Genomic DNA, 15,977 nt, shown 5'->3' on the forward strand with positions numbered 1-15,977 from the left:
TGACTCAGCCTCTAGCTCTTTTGCCTCCTCTCGTGAAACTGGTAAAAGTAAAAGCAGCGCGTCGTTAGTGGATGTTCACGGTCAGGGACAAGTCGCTTCCTTGTCCTCTTCAGCAAAAACAACAACAGAGAAGAATGCAGCAGGTGACACAACGGGTTACTCCATGGAGCTCTTTACACATACCGTCCCTGGCTTAGAAAGTGAAGCAGTTAACAGTCCATGCCCATTACAAGTTGAATCTGACGTGGAGTGCACTGATGCACAGCCACAGCCAGACTACTATGCTGGTCCTTTGACTCAGACCACAACATTGCCCTCGCAGGGTGCTGATCAAGAATCAGACCCTGATGAGACTATGTTGCCCCATCACGAACGCTATACCATCGACCGACACGGTGACACAGACGAAGTTGCACACGAGCTACAAGAAGAGGTAATAGATGACCCAGTTCTTGACCCCGATTGGCAGCCATTGGGGGAACAGGGTGCAGGCGGCAGCAGTTCTGAAGCGGAGGAGGAGGGTCCGCAGCAGGCATCAACATCGCAACAGGTTCCATCTGCTGGGCCCGTATCTTGCCCAAAACGCGTGGCAAAGTCAAAACCTGTTGGAGGACAGCGTGGCCATATGGTTAAAGCTCAGTCTGCAATGCCTGAAAAGGTATCCGATGCTAGAAAGAGTGCAGTCTGGCATTTTTTTAAACAACATCCAATTGATCAGCGCAAAGTCATCTGTCAAAAATGTTCAACTACCTTAAGCAGAGGGCAGAATCTGAAAAGTCTCAATACAAGTTGCATGCATAGACATTTAACCACCATGCATTTGCAAGCTTGGACTAACTACCAAACGTCCCTTAAGGTTGTAGCACCCTCGGCCAATGAAGCTAGTCATCAACGCAACATCCCTTCCGGCAGTGTAGGGCCACCATTTTCTGCACCACCTGCAGTATCTGTGCAGGTTTCTTTGCCAGGCCAAAGCAGTCAGGGTCAGGGAATCACCAGTTTCGTAGTAGGAAACACTGCATCTAGGGCACCGGCGGCAACAATACCATCTCCCACCGTCTCTCAGTCTGCCATGTCCACCGGCACCCCTGCTAGTTCCACGATCTCCAGCTCTCCAGTCCAGCTCACCCTACATGAGACTATGGTTAGAAAAAGGAAGTACTTAGCCTCGCATCCGCGTACACAGGGTTTGAACGCCCACATAGCTAGACTAATCTCGTTAGAGATGATGCCCTACCGGTTAGTTGAAAGCGAAGCTTTCAAAGCCCTGATGGACTACGCTGTACCACGCTACGAGCTACCCAGTCGACACTTTTTTTCCAGAAAAGCCATCCCAGCCCTCCACCAGCATGTTAAAGAGCACATCGTCCATGCACTCAGGCAATCTGTGAGCACAAAGGTGCACCTGACAACAGATGCATGGACCAGTAGGCATGGCCAGGTACGTTACGTGTCCATCACGGCACACTGGGTAAATGTGGTGGATGCAGGGTCCACAGGGGACAGCAAGTTTGGGACAGTTCTGCCTAGCCCACGGTCTAGGAAACAGTTGGCTGTAGCCGTTCGCACCCCCTCCTCCTCGTCCTCCTGCAGAAGCGAGACCTCGTCCACAGACCGCAGTCGCACAACCACTCCATCCGCAGCTGCCACTGTTGCACACCAGGTCTCCCATTATGGGGCAGCTACTGGCAAACGTCAGCAGGCTGTATTGGCTATGAAGTGTTTGGGCGACAACAGACACACCGCTGAAGTTCTGTCCGAGTTCTTGCAGAAAGAAACGCAGTCGTGGCTGGGCACTGTAGATCTTGAGGCAGGCAAGGTAGTGAGTGATAAGGGAAGGAATTTCATGGCTGCCATCTCCCTTTCCCAACTGAAACACATTCCTTGCCTGGCTCACACCTTAAACCTGGTGGTGCAGTGCTTCCTGAAAAGTTATCCGGGGTTATCCGACCTGCTCCTCAAAGTGCGTGGACTTTGCTCACATATCCGCCGTTCGCCCGTACACTCCAGCCGTATGCAGACCTATCAGCGTTCTTTGAACCTTCCCCAGCATCGCCTAATCATAGACGTTGCAACAAGGTGGAACTCAACACTGCACATGCTTCAGAGACTGTGTGAACAGAGGCGGGCTGTTATGTTTTTGTGGGAGGATACACATACACGGGCAGGCAGTAGGATGGCAGACATGGAGTTGTCAGGTGTGCAGTGGTCGAAGATTCAAGACATGTGTCAAGTCCTTCAGTGTTTTGAGGAATGCACACGGCTGGTTAGTGCAGACAACGCCATAATAAGCATGAGCATCCCCCTAATGCGTCTGCTGATGCAAAGTTTGACGCACATAAAGGATCAGGCGTCTGCAGCTGAGGAAGAGGAAAGCCTTGATGACAGTCAGCCATTGTCTGGCCAGGGCAGTGTACAGGACGAGGTAGCGGGCGAAGAGGAGGAGGAGGACGAGGAGGATGATGGGGATGATTATATTTTTAATGAGGAAGCTTTTCCGGGGCCAGTGGAAATTGTTGGCGCGGCAAGGCCGGGTTCTGGTTTTTGGAGGGACACAAGTGACGTGGATTTGCCTGAAACTGCCCCTCAACCAAGCACAACCACAGATTTGAGAACTGGAACTTTGGGCCACATGGCGGATTATGCCTTACGTATCCTCAAAAGGGACACACGCATAACTAAAATGATGAACGATGACGATTACTGGTTGGCCTGCCTCCTTGATCCTCGCTATAAAGGCAAATTGCAAAATATAATGCCACATGAGAACTTGGAACTAATATTAGCAACCAAACAATCAACTCTTGTTGACCGTTTGCTTCTGGCATTCCCTGCACACAGCGCCCGTGATCGTTCTAACACGAGCTGCAGGGGCCAGCAGACCAGAGGTGTTAGAGGGGCAGAAATCAGAAGTGGCGTTGGCCAGAGGGGTTTTCTGACCAGGTTGTGGAGTGATTTTGCTATGACCGCAGACAGGACAGGTACTGCAGCATCAATTCAAAGTGACAGGAGACAACATTTGTCCAGTATGGTTACTAACTATTTTTCATCCCTTATCGACGTTCTTCCTCAACCGTCATTCCCATTTGATTACTGGGCATCAAAATTAGACACCTGGCCAGAATTGGCAGAATATGCATTGCAGGAGCTTGCTTGCCCGGCAGCTAGTGTCCTATCAGAAAGAGTATTCAGTGCTGCAGGTTCAATACTAACAGAAAAAAGGACTCGTCTGGCTACCCAAAATGTAGATGATCTAACCTTCATTAAAATGAACCACAACTGGATTTCGAAATCTTTTGCCCCACCTTGCCCGGCTGACACCTAGCTTTCCTATGTAAAGGTCTTGCCTGTGGACTATTCTGAACGACTTTTCCAATCTCGTAATTTGCAGCACCTGATTGTCCAGCATCCGACATGTTAACACCTCCCTAAATGGCCAAAGTCCCCACACGGGGCCGTGAGAGTACTGTTTGTCTGAGGAGGTGGGTGTGCCCGCTTTTGGTCGACGGCACTGCCACTAGGTCCCTCATAGTACAATAATGTGTCTGGCGGTGGTGGTGCGCACCCAACGTCAGACACACCGTTGTAATATGAGGGGCCCTGGGCCTGTACCGCCGGCCACAAGACAGTCCCCCCCCCCCAGCTCAAACAGTGCTCTACCACTTGCAAAATTTTCTCTCACAGCTCCACCAATGTTTAGTCTATGCGCTGACATCCTTCAATGCCTGGCACTGTCAATACCATTGTATTGACATTTTTCTTATGTTAGGCCTTCGAAGCCTGTCTGCGGTCACTCCATCCACTAGGCCTCCACTGACCTGTCTACTGCTGCCCGTGTTCCCCTGGAACCAATTTTAAATTGCCTACAGCCCAATTTTTGTTATGTTAGGCCTTCGAAGCCTGTCTGCGGCCCGTTCTTTCCACTACTACTACACTGACCTGGCTACTGCCGCCCGTGTTCCCCTGGAACCAATTTAAAATTGCCGACAGCAAGCCCAATTTATTATGTTAGGGCTTCGAAGCCTGTCTGCGGTCCCTCCTTCCACTAGGCCTCCACTGACCTGTCTACTGCTGCCCGTGTTCCCCTGGAACCAATTTTAAATTGCCTACAGCCCAATTTTTGTTATGTTAGGCCTTCGAAGCCTGTCTGCGGCCCGTTCTTTCCACTACTACTACACTGACCAGGCCACTGCTGCCCGTGTTCCCCTGGAACCAATTTTAAATTGCCTACAGCCCATTTTTTGTTATGTTAGGCCTTCGAAGCCTGTCTGCGGCCCGTTCTTTCCACTACTACTACACTGACCAGGCCACTGCTGCCCGTGTTCCCCTGGAACCAATTTTAAATTGCCTACAGCCCATTTTTTGTTATGTTAGGCCTTCGAAGCCTGTCTGCGGCCCGTTCTTTCCACTACTACTACACTGACCAGGCCACTGCTGCCCGTGTTCCCCTGGAACCAATTTTAAATTGCCTACAGCCAGCCCAATTTATTATGTTAGGCCTTCGAAGCCTGTCTGCGGCCCGTTCTTTCCACTACTACTACACTGACCAGGCCACTGCTGCCCGTGTTCCCCTGGAACCAATTTTAAATTGCCGACAGCAAGCCCAATTTATTATGTTAGGGCTTCGAAGCCTGTCTGCGGTCCCTCCTTCCACTAGGCCTCCACTGACCTGTCTACTGCTGCCCGTGTTCCCCTGGAACCAATTTTAAATTGCCTACAGCCCAATTTTTGTTATGTTAGGCCTTCGAAGCCTGTCTGCGGCCCGTTCTTTCCACTACTACTACACTGACCAGGACACTGCTGCCCGTGTTCCCCTGGAACCAATTTTAAATTGCCTACAGCCAGCCCAATTTATTATGTTAGGCCTTCGAAGCCTGTCTGCGGCCCGTTCTTTCCACTACTACTACACTGACCAGGCCACTGCTGCCCGTGTTCCCCTGGAACCAATTTTAAATTGCCGACAGCAAGCCCAATTTATTATGTTAGGGCTTCGAAGCCTGTCTGCGGTCCCTCCTTCCACTAGGCCTCCACTGACCTGTCTACTGCTGCCCGTGTTCCCCTGGAACCAATTTTAAATTGCCTACAGCCCAATTTTTGTTATGTTAGGCCTTCGAAGCCTGTCTGCGGCCCGTTCTTTCCACTACTACTACACTGACCAGGACACTGCTGCCCGTGTTCCCCTGGAACCAATTTTAAATTGCCTACAGCCAGCCCAATTTATTATGTTAGGCCTTCGAAGCCTGTCTGCGGTCCCTCCTTCCACTAGGCCTCCACTGACCTGTCTACTGCTGTCCGTGTTCCCCTGGAACCAATTGTAAATTGCCTACATCCCAATTTTTGTTATGTTAGGCCTTCGAAGCCTGTCTGCGGCCCGTTCTTTCCACTACTACTACACAGACCAGGCCACTGCTGCCCGTGTTCCCCTGGAACCAATTTTAAATTGCCTACAGCCAGCCCAATTTATTATGTTAGGCCTTCGAAGCCTGTCTGCGGTCCCTCCTTCCACTAGGCCTCCACTGACCTGTCTACTGCTGCCCGTGTACCCCTTGAACCAACATCAGAAAATATAAAAATAAGTATTTTGCTTATAAAAAAGAAAATACTGGAGAGATATCAAATGCAGACATTTTAACATTAAAAACAAACACATACAACAAAAATCTGGTACAGTACTAAAAATGGCCACCAGCTACAATAACTTTCTCCTGCAAGTAGTTAACTGAAAGTTTTTTTCAATTTAAAACACAGATATGGCATCCACCGAGTGTTGTCCTGTCGCGTCTTCTTTATATTATTGCCAAGAAGATGCAAAACAATGAAAATAATAAAATCATTATTTACCAAAAAAATAGAGTAAGTCAAAACCACATTGCAAATAAACATTCATTACAAATAAAGAAGCAGGGCGCGTCCGAGGGTGAGTATATACCTAATAAGAATATAATCACCCTCGGACGCGCCCTGCTTCTTTCCGACAGCCTTCCTTCCTAAGAATCAGCCCTTCCGTGGTGTAGAGAGAGGGTGTGTTACACTCCAAGGTGTTCCCCAGGTTGCCTTTCCTGAGCTTCGATCTTTATGCTCTCGTTTAGTAGTTGTCGGAAAGTAGGCTGCATTAGGCCTACAAATTGGGTATGGGGTGGAGAGAGATGGTGTGTTACACTCCAAGGTGTTCCCCAGGTTTCCTTGCCATTGCTTCGGTCTTCCGACTCTCGTTTAGTAGTTGTAGAAAACTACACTGCATTAGGCCTACAAAATGGGTATCGGGTGGAGAGAGATGGTGTGTTACACTCCAAGGTGTTCCCCAGGTTTCCTTGCCATTGCTTCGGTCTTCCGACTCTCGTTTAGTAGTTGTAGAAAACTACACTGCATTAGGCCTACAAAATGGGTATCGGGTGGAGAGAGATGGTGTGTTACACTCCAAGGTGTTCCCCAGGTTTCCTTGCCATTGCTTCGGTCTTCCGACTCTCGTTTAGTAGTTGTAGAAAACTACACTGCATTAGGCCTACAAAATGGGTATCGGGTGGAGAGAGATGGTGTGTTACACTCCAAGGTGTTCCCCAATTTTCCTTGCCATTGCTTCGGTCTTCCGACTCTCGTTTAGTAGTTGTAGAAAACTACACTGCATTAGGCCTACAAATTGGGTATGGGGTGGAGAGAGATGGTGTGTTACACTCCAAGGTGTTCCCCAGGTTTCCTTGCCATTGCTTCGGTCTTCCGACTCTCGTTTAGTAGTTGTAGAAAACTACACTGCATTAGGCCTACAAAATGGGTATCGGGTGGAGAGAGATGGTGTGTTACACTCCAAGGTGTTCCCCAGGTTTCCTTGCCATTGCTTCGGTCTTCCGACTCTCGTTTAGTAGTTGTAGAAAACTACACTGCATTAGGCCTACAAAATGGGTATCGGGTGGAGAGAGATGGTGTGTTACACTCCAAGGTGTTCCCCAGGTTTCCTTGCCATTGCTTCGGTCTTCCGACTCTCGTTTAGTAGTTGTAGAAAACTACACTGCATTAGGCCTACAAAATGGGTATCGGGTGGAGAGAGATGGTGTGTTACACTCCAAGGTGTTCCCCAGGTTTCCTTGCCATTGCTTCAGTCTTCAGACTCTCGTTTAGTAGTTGTAGAAAACTACACTGCATTAGGCCTACAAAATGGGTATCGGGTGGAGAGAGATGGTGTGTTACACTCCAAGGTGTTCCCCAGGTTTCCTTGCCATTGCTTCGGTCTTCCGACTCTCGTTTAGTAGTTGTAGAAAACTACACTGCATTAGGCCTACAAAATGGGTATCGGGTGGAGAGAGATGGTGTGTTACACTCCAAGGTGTTCCCCAGGTTTCCTTGCCATTGCTTCGGTCTTCTGACTCTCGTTCAGTAGTTGTAGAAAACTACACTGCATTAGGCCTACAAAATGGGTATCGGGTGGAGAGAGATGGTGTGTTACACTCCAAGGTGTTCTCCAGGTTGCCTTTCCAGAGCTTCGATCTTAATGCTCTCATTTAGTAGTTGTTGGAAACTACACTGCATTAGGCCTCCAAATTGGCTATGGGGTGGAGAGAGATGGTGTGTTACACTCCAAGGTGTTCTCCAGGTTTCCTCGCCATTGCTTCGATCTTCCGACTCTCGTTTAGTAGTTGTAGAAAACTACACTGCATTAGGCCTACAAAATGGGTATCGGGTGGAGAGAGATGGTGTGTTACACTCCAAGGTGTTCCCCAGGTTTCCTTGCCATTGCTTCGGTCTTCCGACTCTCGTTTAGTAGTTGTAGAAAACTACACTGCATTAGGCCTACAAAATGGGTATGGGGTGGAGAGAGATGGTGTGTTCCACTCCAAGGTGTTCTCCAGGTTGCCTTTCCTGAGCTTCTATCTTCAGGCTCTCGTTAAATTGTGGTTAAATGGAACAACTGCATTTGGCGTACTAGTTGGTTTGGGGCCTACTAACAGTGTCTGCCGCTCCTTGCTGTTCTCCTGGTTTCCTGTCCTGAAATTCCGTTTTCAGGCGCTCGTTAAGTAGTTGTTAATGTTAGACTGCATTTGGCCTACTAGTTGGGTTGGGGCCTACTATCGGTGTCTGCCACTCCTTGCTGTTCTCCTCCACTGAACAAAGCTGTGCCGCCTGTTTACTACGGTTGCCAATTTTGAACTGCATTTCGACTACTTACTGATTTGGGCCTACTCTCTGTGTCAGCCTCTCATTCCAGTTGTCCTCCACTGCAATGCCCCCTGGTTATTCCTGTGTTACCAATTTTGAACTGCATTTAGCCAACTTTATTCTTTGGGCCTATATCTGTGTTTCCTCCTTATCCTGCCCATTGCCCAGCCAGTGATAGATGAGTCTGCTGGTACATTGACCCATAACGCAACATTCCCCGTGCACGCTACACAACAACATTGTGACCCTGCTGAAAGTCAGGTTGCTCTTCCCGCAAACCATACCACCTTACACGGGGACAAAGAGGAAGGTGCAGATGAAAGTGCAGGTTCCTTCATCAGGTGGGGGGAGGAATACTAGTTGGCGACGTCACTGGCACAGGGCCTCTCATAGTACGCAAAAGTGTTGCTGCTGGTGGGAGGCGCCCCCGCCGTGCAAACACACCGCTGTACTTTGAGGGGCCCTGTGCCAGTGCCAATGCCAACGAGTGGGCCCCCCTGCTTGCTCAGGTTCACAGCACTTGCAAAGTTGAAATACTTACCTCTCCCTGCTCCACTGCCGTGACGTGGTCCAGATTTCCTGGGCCCACTAATTACTTGAACCAGCCCTACCCACCACAACTTTAGCCAAATGACCCCCAATTTCAAATGCCTTCCAATTATTATAAGGTAAATTACGCTTGACAAGCTTCATTAAGAAGAATGGATGGTTTTGACATTAAAATGAGCACTCTAGGTGTTTTCCTGGCCCCCACTCACTGCCGACTATGCTGCCCCATTGACTTGCATTGGGTTTCGTGTTTCGGTCGATCCCGACTTTACGTCATAATCGGCCGATTTCACTCGACCCGACTTTTGAGATAGTCGGGTTTCGCGAAACCCGGCTCGACTCTAAAAAGGTCAAGGTCGCTCAACTCTAGTTACCACTCATTACAGTAATGAAAATGCGGCTCCACTTCTATGGGAGGTGGAGCCGCATATTCATTACTGCAATGAGCGGTACCATGTGACCGCTCACTACAGTTAGAAGCTGCAGCGCTGGAAGAAGCAGGGACATGCAGGAACCGCGCCAGAGTAGGTGAGTATAATTATACAGCCCCCGCTCCCCCTCCACTGCCGACCCCTGGGTATGACTCGAGTACAAGCCGAGAGGGGGACTTTCAGCCCAAAAAAGTGGGCTGAAAATCTCGGCTTATACTCAAGTATATACGGTACTTAACAAAAAAGTTTGAAACAACTGAAAAATAGAATTAGACTTACCGGTAATTCTATTTCTAGGAACGTTCCACGATGGCATACGGAGGTTGTCTCTTAGCCCTGATGTGGAACAGGAAATAAGGAGAGGTTAAAAGGCCCTCCCACCTCCTAGTGACTTATAACTGAAAACCACAGCACCGGTTTACCTTTGAATCCCATATTTTTATCCAGGAATATAGGGAGGGAACTAGAGCTGTCGTGGAAGGTTCCTAGAAACCAAATTACCGGTAAGTCTAATTCTATTTTCTCTAGTCACCTTCCACAACGGCATATGGAAGAATACCAACTAATTTGGCGCTAGGGAGGGACAACGGCCTGGAGAACTTTCTGGCCGAAGACTAAGTTTTTGTTGGGCAAGATGTCCAATCTATAATGATTGGAGAAAGTATGTAACGAAGACCATGTAGCTGCCCTGCAGATCTGTTCTGCTGATGCACCTGCTCTTTCTACCCAGGAGAATGAAGTGGATCTAGTTGAGTGGGCCTTGATCCCCACTGGAGGAGTTTTGTCTTGAGCGACATATGCTTCTGCTATAGCTCTCTTGATCCAGTTAGAAATAGTGCTTTTTGCTACTTTTCTCCCTTTATTCTGTCCAGAGAGATGGACAAATAGATTTTGGTCAATTCTGCAAGAGCTGGTTTGCTCTAAATAATGTAGTACAATACGTCTGACATCAAGAGTATGGAATCTTTCCTCTTTTGTATTTGCTGGACTTTGGCAGAAAGAAGGTAGAATAATTTCCTGAGAGCGGTGGAACTCGGAGACTACCTTTGGAAGAAAGGAAGGGTCAAGACAAAGTACTATGGAGTCATAGTACTAATAAACAAGTGGGGCTCCCTTATTGATAGCGCTTGAAGTTTTCCTACTCTTCTTGTAGATAAGATTTTGTGGAGAACAAGAGGATAAGGGCTCAAATGGTGGACCTGTAAGCCCCTGGAGTACTAAATTAAGGTCCCATAAGGGAACCACTGACTGCGTTTTAGGGTTCATTCTGCAGGCTGATGTCATGAACTTCTTAATCCAGCGATGACCTGCCAGATCCCGGTCGAAGATAGAACTGAGGGCGGAGACCTGGACTTTTAATGTGCTAGGCTTGAGGCCTATCTCTAAGCCTTTCTGTAGAAAATCTAGAATTTTCGACAAATTTGGACAGAGGGGGTCTGATAGATTAGGAAAGCAGAAAGATGAAAATTTATTCCAGACCTTATTATAGATAGCATTGGTTACTGGTTTTCTTGATCTCTGAAGTGTAGCAACTACTGGGTCCGACAGCCCTTTAGCTCTCAGCACCTGGGCTTCAGTAACCATGCCGCTGGATTCCATTTCTGGGGATCCAGGTGATAAATGGGTCCTTGCAAGAGTAGATCGTTCTCTACTGGTAATTGGATCGGGCCGTCTACTTGTAGATCGATGATCAGGTTGTACCGACTCCTTTTTGGCCACAACGGGGCTACTAATATAGACGGAGTTTGTTCTTTTCGAATTTACCGTAAAACCTTCGCCAAAATCGGGACTGGTGGAAACACATAGGCCAGGTGAAAATTCCACCTCTGGGCTAGAGCATCTACTCCTCTGGAGCCATCCCTGGGATTTAGAGAGAAGAAGGCTTCGACCTGAGTGTTTTGACGAGATGCGAAGAGGACCGGCAGACCCCATCTGTCCACGAGCATCTTGAAGCTTCGACTGTTCAGGCTCCATTCCCCTGGCTGTATATCTTGGCGACTCAGATAGTCTGCCTGGGTGTTGGACGAGCCTTTCATGTGGACCGCTGTCAGAGACAGTAGGTATTTCTCTGCCCAGGAGCATATTTGGGTGGAGACGCTCTTTAAGTTGTTGAACTTTGTACTGCCCTGGTGTCGGATATGAGCAACTGCAGTCATATTGTCCGAATACACACGAACATGTTGTCCCATGATAAGTCGACCTGCTGCTAGAAGGGTCTCCTCTACAGCTTTTAGTTCTCTGTAACTGGACGACTTCCAGCTCGTTGTCTGGTCCCAGAGTCCTTGGAAAGGGATGTTGTTTACCATTGCTCCCCAGCCCCTCTTGCTGGCATCTGTTGTGACTGTAGTCAGTGGGATCTGAGTCCAGCTGACACCTTTGTGGAGATTTCTTAGGTTTACCCACCATGCTAGGGAGGCTCTGACTCAACCCGGTGTGTGTAACCTTTTGTTTAAAGAGCTGGGATGGCCGTTCCAATTCTCTAGAATATGAGCTTGAAGGATCCTGGTGTGGGCCTGAGCCCAGGCTACCGATTGGATGCAGGCAGTCATGGAACCCAGAAGCAACATGCACTCCCTGAGCGTAGGAGATCTCGTGTCTCTGAATGTCTTGACCTTTGTTACCAAGGTTAGACGGTGGTCCTCTGGAAGAAAAGACATTTGTTTTGCAGAGTCCAAAAGAACTCCCAGGAATTTCCTGGATTTGGAGGACCGTAGCGGAGATTTCTTCAAATTCGGGACCCACCCCAGGGATGTTAGAGTATCGAGAGTCTTTGATACAGGAGATTCTAGGGTTGTCTTGGTGGAGACCACTATTATCAAGTCGTCCAGGTAAGGCACTATACAGATGCCTTTGCAGCGCCCCAGAGATCTGGTCGTTGCAGTATGACACTCTGCCACTAAGAGGAGTGATGGTACGTCTGATGGCACTGAAGGAATTCTACTGACCAGGTATCACCAGCACACATTACACTTCACACTCCGGCCACTAGGGGGAGCAAAGGGCTTTATTTATTGGGCCACTCCTCACACTGGTAAAACTAGGGGTTGGATAGGAAGTTAGTCAGAAGCTGACTGGGTTGGATTCAGGCCACATTGTTATGATCCGGTGACCTTGGAGCCGCATGGAACTTTCTCTGGAGTAGGTGGAAACTATACTAACCGCAAATCCTGAACTCACACCACAACTAGAAGTAGCCGTGGGGTGTGCCTAACAAATCCTAGACACCTCGACACAGCCGGAGGACTAAATACCCCTATAGATGGAAATAGGAACTCTACCTTGCCTCAGAGCAGAACCCCAAGGGATAGGCAGCCCCCCACAAATATTGACTGTGAGTAGTAGAGGAAAAGACACACGCAGGCAGGAAATAGGATTTAGCAAAAGAGGCCACTCTAGCTAAAATAGGAAAGGATAGGACAGAATACTAAGCGGTCAGTATTAAAATCCTTCCAAAAATATCCACAGCAGAAAATACAAAAAACTCCACCATCTAACTAAAGATGTGGAGCGTATATCTACAACTCCAGAGAATCCAACAAGACTGAGAAAACACTGACACATTCTAAGCTGGACAAGAGAAAACAAATGAATAGCACAGAATTATTAAGCACACAGCATGTGTGCCACAGAAACCAAAACCAGACACTTATCTTTGCTGAATTGGCAGCAAGGCAGGAGGAACCAGACAAAGATCCAAAACCTCCCAGAACCATGGACAACTGGCAAGGACTAATGAATCCTGAACAACCTAAATATCCCAGTCAGAACTGCAATCAGCAGATACACCTGGCCAGGACTGCAACTCAGGGACAACTGCATTCCCACCTACAACCACTGGAGGGAACCCAAAAGCAGAATTCACAACAGACATCCCGTGGCAGGGGGTGTTGCAGGGAGAAGACACAGGGGGGTCCCTGTCAGGCGTGGGAACCTGGCAGGCACCTAGCGACCAGAATAGAACGTTACGGAACCGCGCCTGCACACCCCGCAGCGGTATCCTAAGAAAGAGACACAAAGCGAAGGATATTGTGGAACAGTGAGAAAAGAGATCAAGCACAAAGGAGAGCCAGTAGGAGTCGTGCCGTGAGACTGAGGCAACATCCTACTGAGGCGCGTAGCCGGTGGCCAGAACACCGAGGGAGTAACTGACTCTACGATTTACTTCAAACTCCGCAGGACAGTTAATTATAGGTTGACTGTCTCACCTAAACACCTACGAAGACATAGGGGGCAACTGTGGGAGGGGGCATCTCTAGGGTCCCGGAAGAACTCCAGGCCATCCCATCATACGGGTGCGTCCTAGCCATAACATATCTGTGGGACGTTGAACTAGAAACATCTGGAACAAATTAGAAAGAACGAACGAACGAGAACAGAAGTTGTGAGGACTATTCCGAATGCTCAGCAGGGTAGCACTACAACACACAGGCGCTATTGGTAGGCAATGATTTCCACCTGTAAAGGAAATTCTGGATGTGCCCATCGGACCGGCCGGTCTCAGATAGCCCTGTTAACTGTGCTCTGGATTGAGGATCCTGAAGTTTTCAGTAAAGAGGTAAAGAGACTGGAACCTTGTGTCCTCGTTACTGACTGCACCTCACACCATCACCATCCACCTTACTGGGAAGCCCTGGGGACATACTTCACCTGTGGGAAGGTATACCATCTAGCTGCCATTCCATCACCCCAGCGGACCCCACAGCAGCGTCGGTCACCCTGACCGAACACCACAGGTGGCGTCACGAAACGTTGACAGACTCTTATCCCCTTTTATTGGACGCCCCTTAGCAGGGTCGCGGACCGGGTCTAGCCACCATGACAGCCTCAGAACCGAACCAGAGAGGCCCGGTACCGAGAACTTGTGGCTCAGTGTCTGGGGGCGCTCCAACTTGGTTCCGGATATAGCACACTACCTCTGTCATTATCTTGGAAAAGACTCTTGGTGCAGAGGAGATTCCAAATGGGAGGATGTTGAACTGATAATGTTCTATCAGGTGTTTCCCCTGTACCGCAAACCTGAGATATTTTCTGTGTCTCGGGTGAATTGGAATATGAAAGTATGCGTCCTTTAAAGGGAACCTGTCACCCCGAAAATCGCGGGTGAGGTAAGCCCACCGGCATCAGGGGCTTATCTACAGCATTCTGTAATGCTGTAGATAAGCCCCCGATGTTACCTGAAAGAGGAGAAAAAGACGTTATATTATACTCACCCAGGTGCGGTCCCGCTGCTGGTCAGGTCGGATGGGTGTCTCCGGTCCGCTGCGGCGCCTCCCATCTTCATTCCAAGACGTCCTCTTGTGATCTTCAGCCACGGCTCCGGCGCAGGCGTACTTTGCTCTGCCCTGTTGAGGGCAGACAAAGTACTGCAGTGCGCAGGGCCTCTGACCTTTCCGGCGCCTGCGCACTGCAGTACTTTGTCTGCCCTCAACAGGGCAGAGCAAAGTACGCCTGCGCCGGAGCCGTGGCTGACGATCAGAAGAGGATGTCTTGTAATGAAGATGGGAGGCGCCGCAGCGGACCAGAGACGCCCATCCGACCTGACCAGCAGCGGGACCGCCTCTGGGTGAGTATAATATCACGTCTTTTTCTCCTCTTTCAGGTAACATCGGGGGCTTATCTACAGCATTACAGAATGCTGTAGATAAGCCCCTGATGCCGGTGGGCTTACCTCACCCGCGATTTTCGGGGTGACAGGTTCCCTTTAAGTCGATGTTCGACATACACTGTGTTCCAAATTATTATGCACAAAGAATTTAGGAGTGATAAGGTTAGAATTTTTTTGTTTGTCATTTAAACTCATTGATGGTGATGTGTGTCAGGGCTCTTTATATCACTGAAAGCAATTGCAGATACCTGTGCAAATTAGTTTGGCAGGTGTGTCCAAATAAAGGCAGAGGCTACTTAAAGGGAACCTGTCACCCCAAAAATCGCGAGTGAGGTAAGCCCACTGGCATCAGGGGCTTATCTACAGCATTCTGTAATGCTGTAGATAAGCCCCCGATGTTACCTGAAAGAGGAGAAAAAGACGTTAGATTATACTCACCCAGGGGCGGTCCCGCTGCTGGTCAGGTCGGATGGGCGTCTCTGGTCCGCTGCGGCGCCTCCCATCTTCTTTCCATGACGTCCTCTTCTGATCTTCAGCCACGGCTCCGGCATACTTTGTCTGCCCTGTTGAGGGCACAACAAAGTACTGCAGTGCGCAGGCGCCGGAAAGGTCAGAGAGGCCCGGCGCCTGCGCACTGCAGTACTTTGCTCTGCCCTCAACAGGGCAGACAAAGTACGCCTGCACCAGAGCCGTGGCTGAAGATCAGAAGAGGACGTCATGGAAAGAAGATGGGAGGCGCCGCAGCGGACCAGAGACGCCCATCCGACCTGACCAGCAGCGGGACCGCCTCTGGGTGAGTATAATATCACGTCTTTTTCTCCTCTTTCAGGTAACATCGAGGGCTTATCTACAGCATTACAGAATGCTGTAGATAAGCCCCTGATGCCGGTGGGCTTACCTCACCTGCGATTTTCGGGGTGACAGGTTCCCTTTAAGAAGGCTGTTCCACATTATTAAGCAGCCTACATTTTTGGCCAAAATGGGAAAGAAAAAGGATGTGTCGGCTGCTGAGAGGCAACAAATTGTGGAGTATTTAGGTCAAGGCATGACTAAAATCAACATTGCAAAGACACTTCATCGTGATCATCGCACAATCAAGAAGTATGTAGCTGATTCCCAGCACACACGTGTGCGTGCTGATAAGGAAAAATTGAGGACTCTTTCCAACAGGCAATTGCGTAAGGTTAAAAGAGCAGCTGCAAAAATGCCTTGTCATAGCAGCAGACAAGTTTTTGAAGCTGCTG

General features: G+C 49.1%; 1 protein-coding gene across 1 annotated transcript in view; it reads right to left on the reverse strand.

Annotated features, from left to right (window-relative positions):
* The window catches only part of NPHS2 (NPHS2 stomatin family member, podocin), a 47,185-nt gene extending 35,651 nt beyond the window's left edge, over window positions 1–11,534 (reverse strand). The window contains exons 1-4 of the mRNA XM_069737630.1: window positions 10,608–11,534; window positions 10,070–10,172; window positions 9,551–9,613; window positions 9,408–9,464 (exon numbers count right to left, since the gene is read on the reverse strand). Of these exons, the coding sequence (XP_069593731.1) occupies window positions 9,408–9,464; window positions 9,551–9,613; window positions 10,070–10,172; window positions 10,608–11,534 (1,150 nt within the window). The remainder of the gene's footprint in view (window positions 1–9,407; window positions 9,465–9,550; window positions 9,614–10,069; window positions 10,173–10,607) is intronic.
* Between the last annotated feature and the right edge of the window lie 4,443 nt (window positions 11,535–15,977).

This window comes from Ranitomeya imitator, chromosome 8, assembly GCF_032444005.1.
Source record: "Ranitomeya imitator isolate aRanImi1 chromosome 8, aRanImi1.pri, whole genome shotgun sequence".
NCBI classification, from domain to species: Eukaryota; Metazoa; Chordata; class Amphibia; order Anura; family Dendrobatidae; genus Ranitomeya; species Ranitomeya imitator.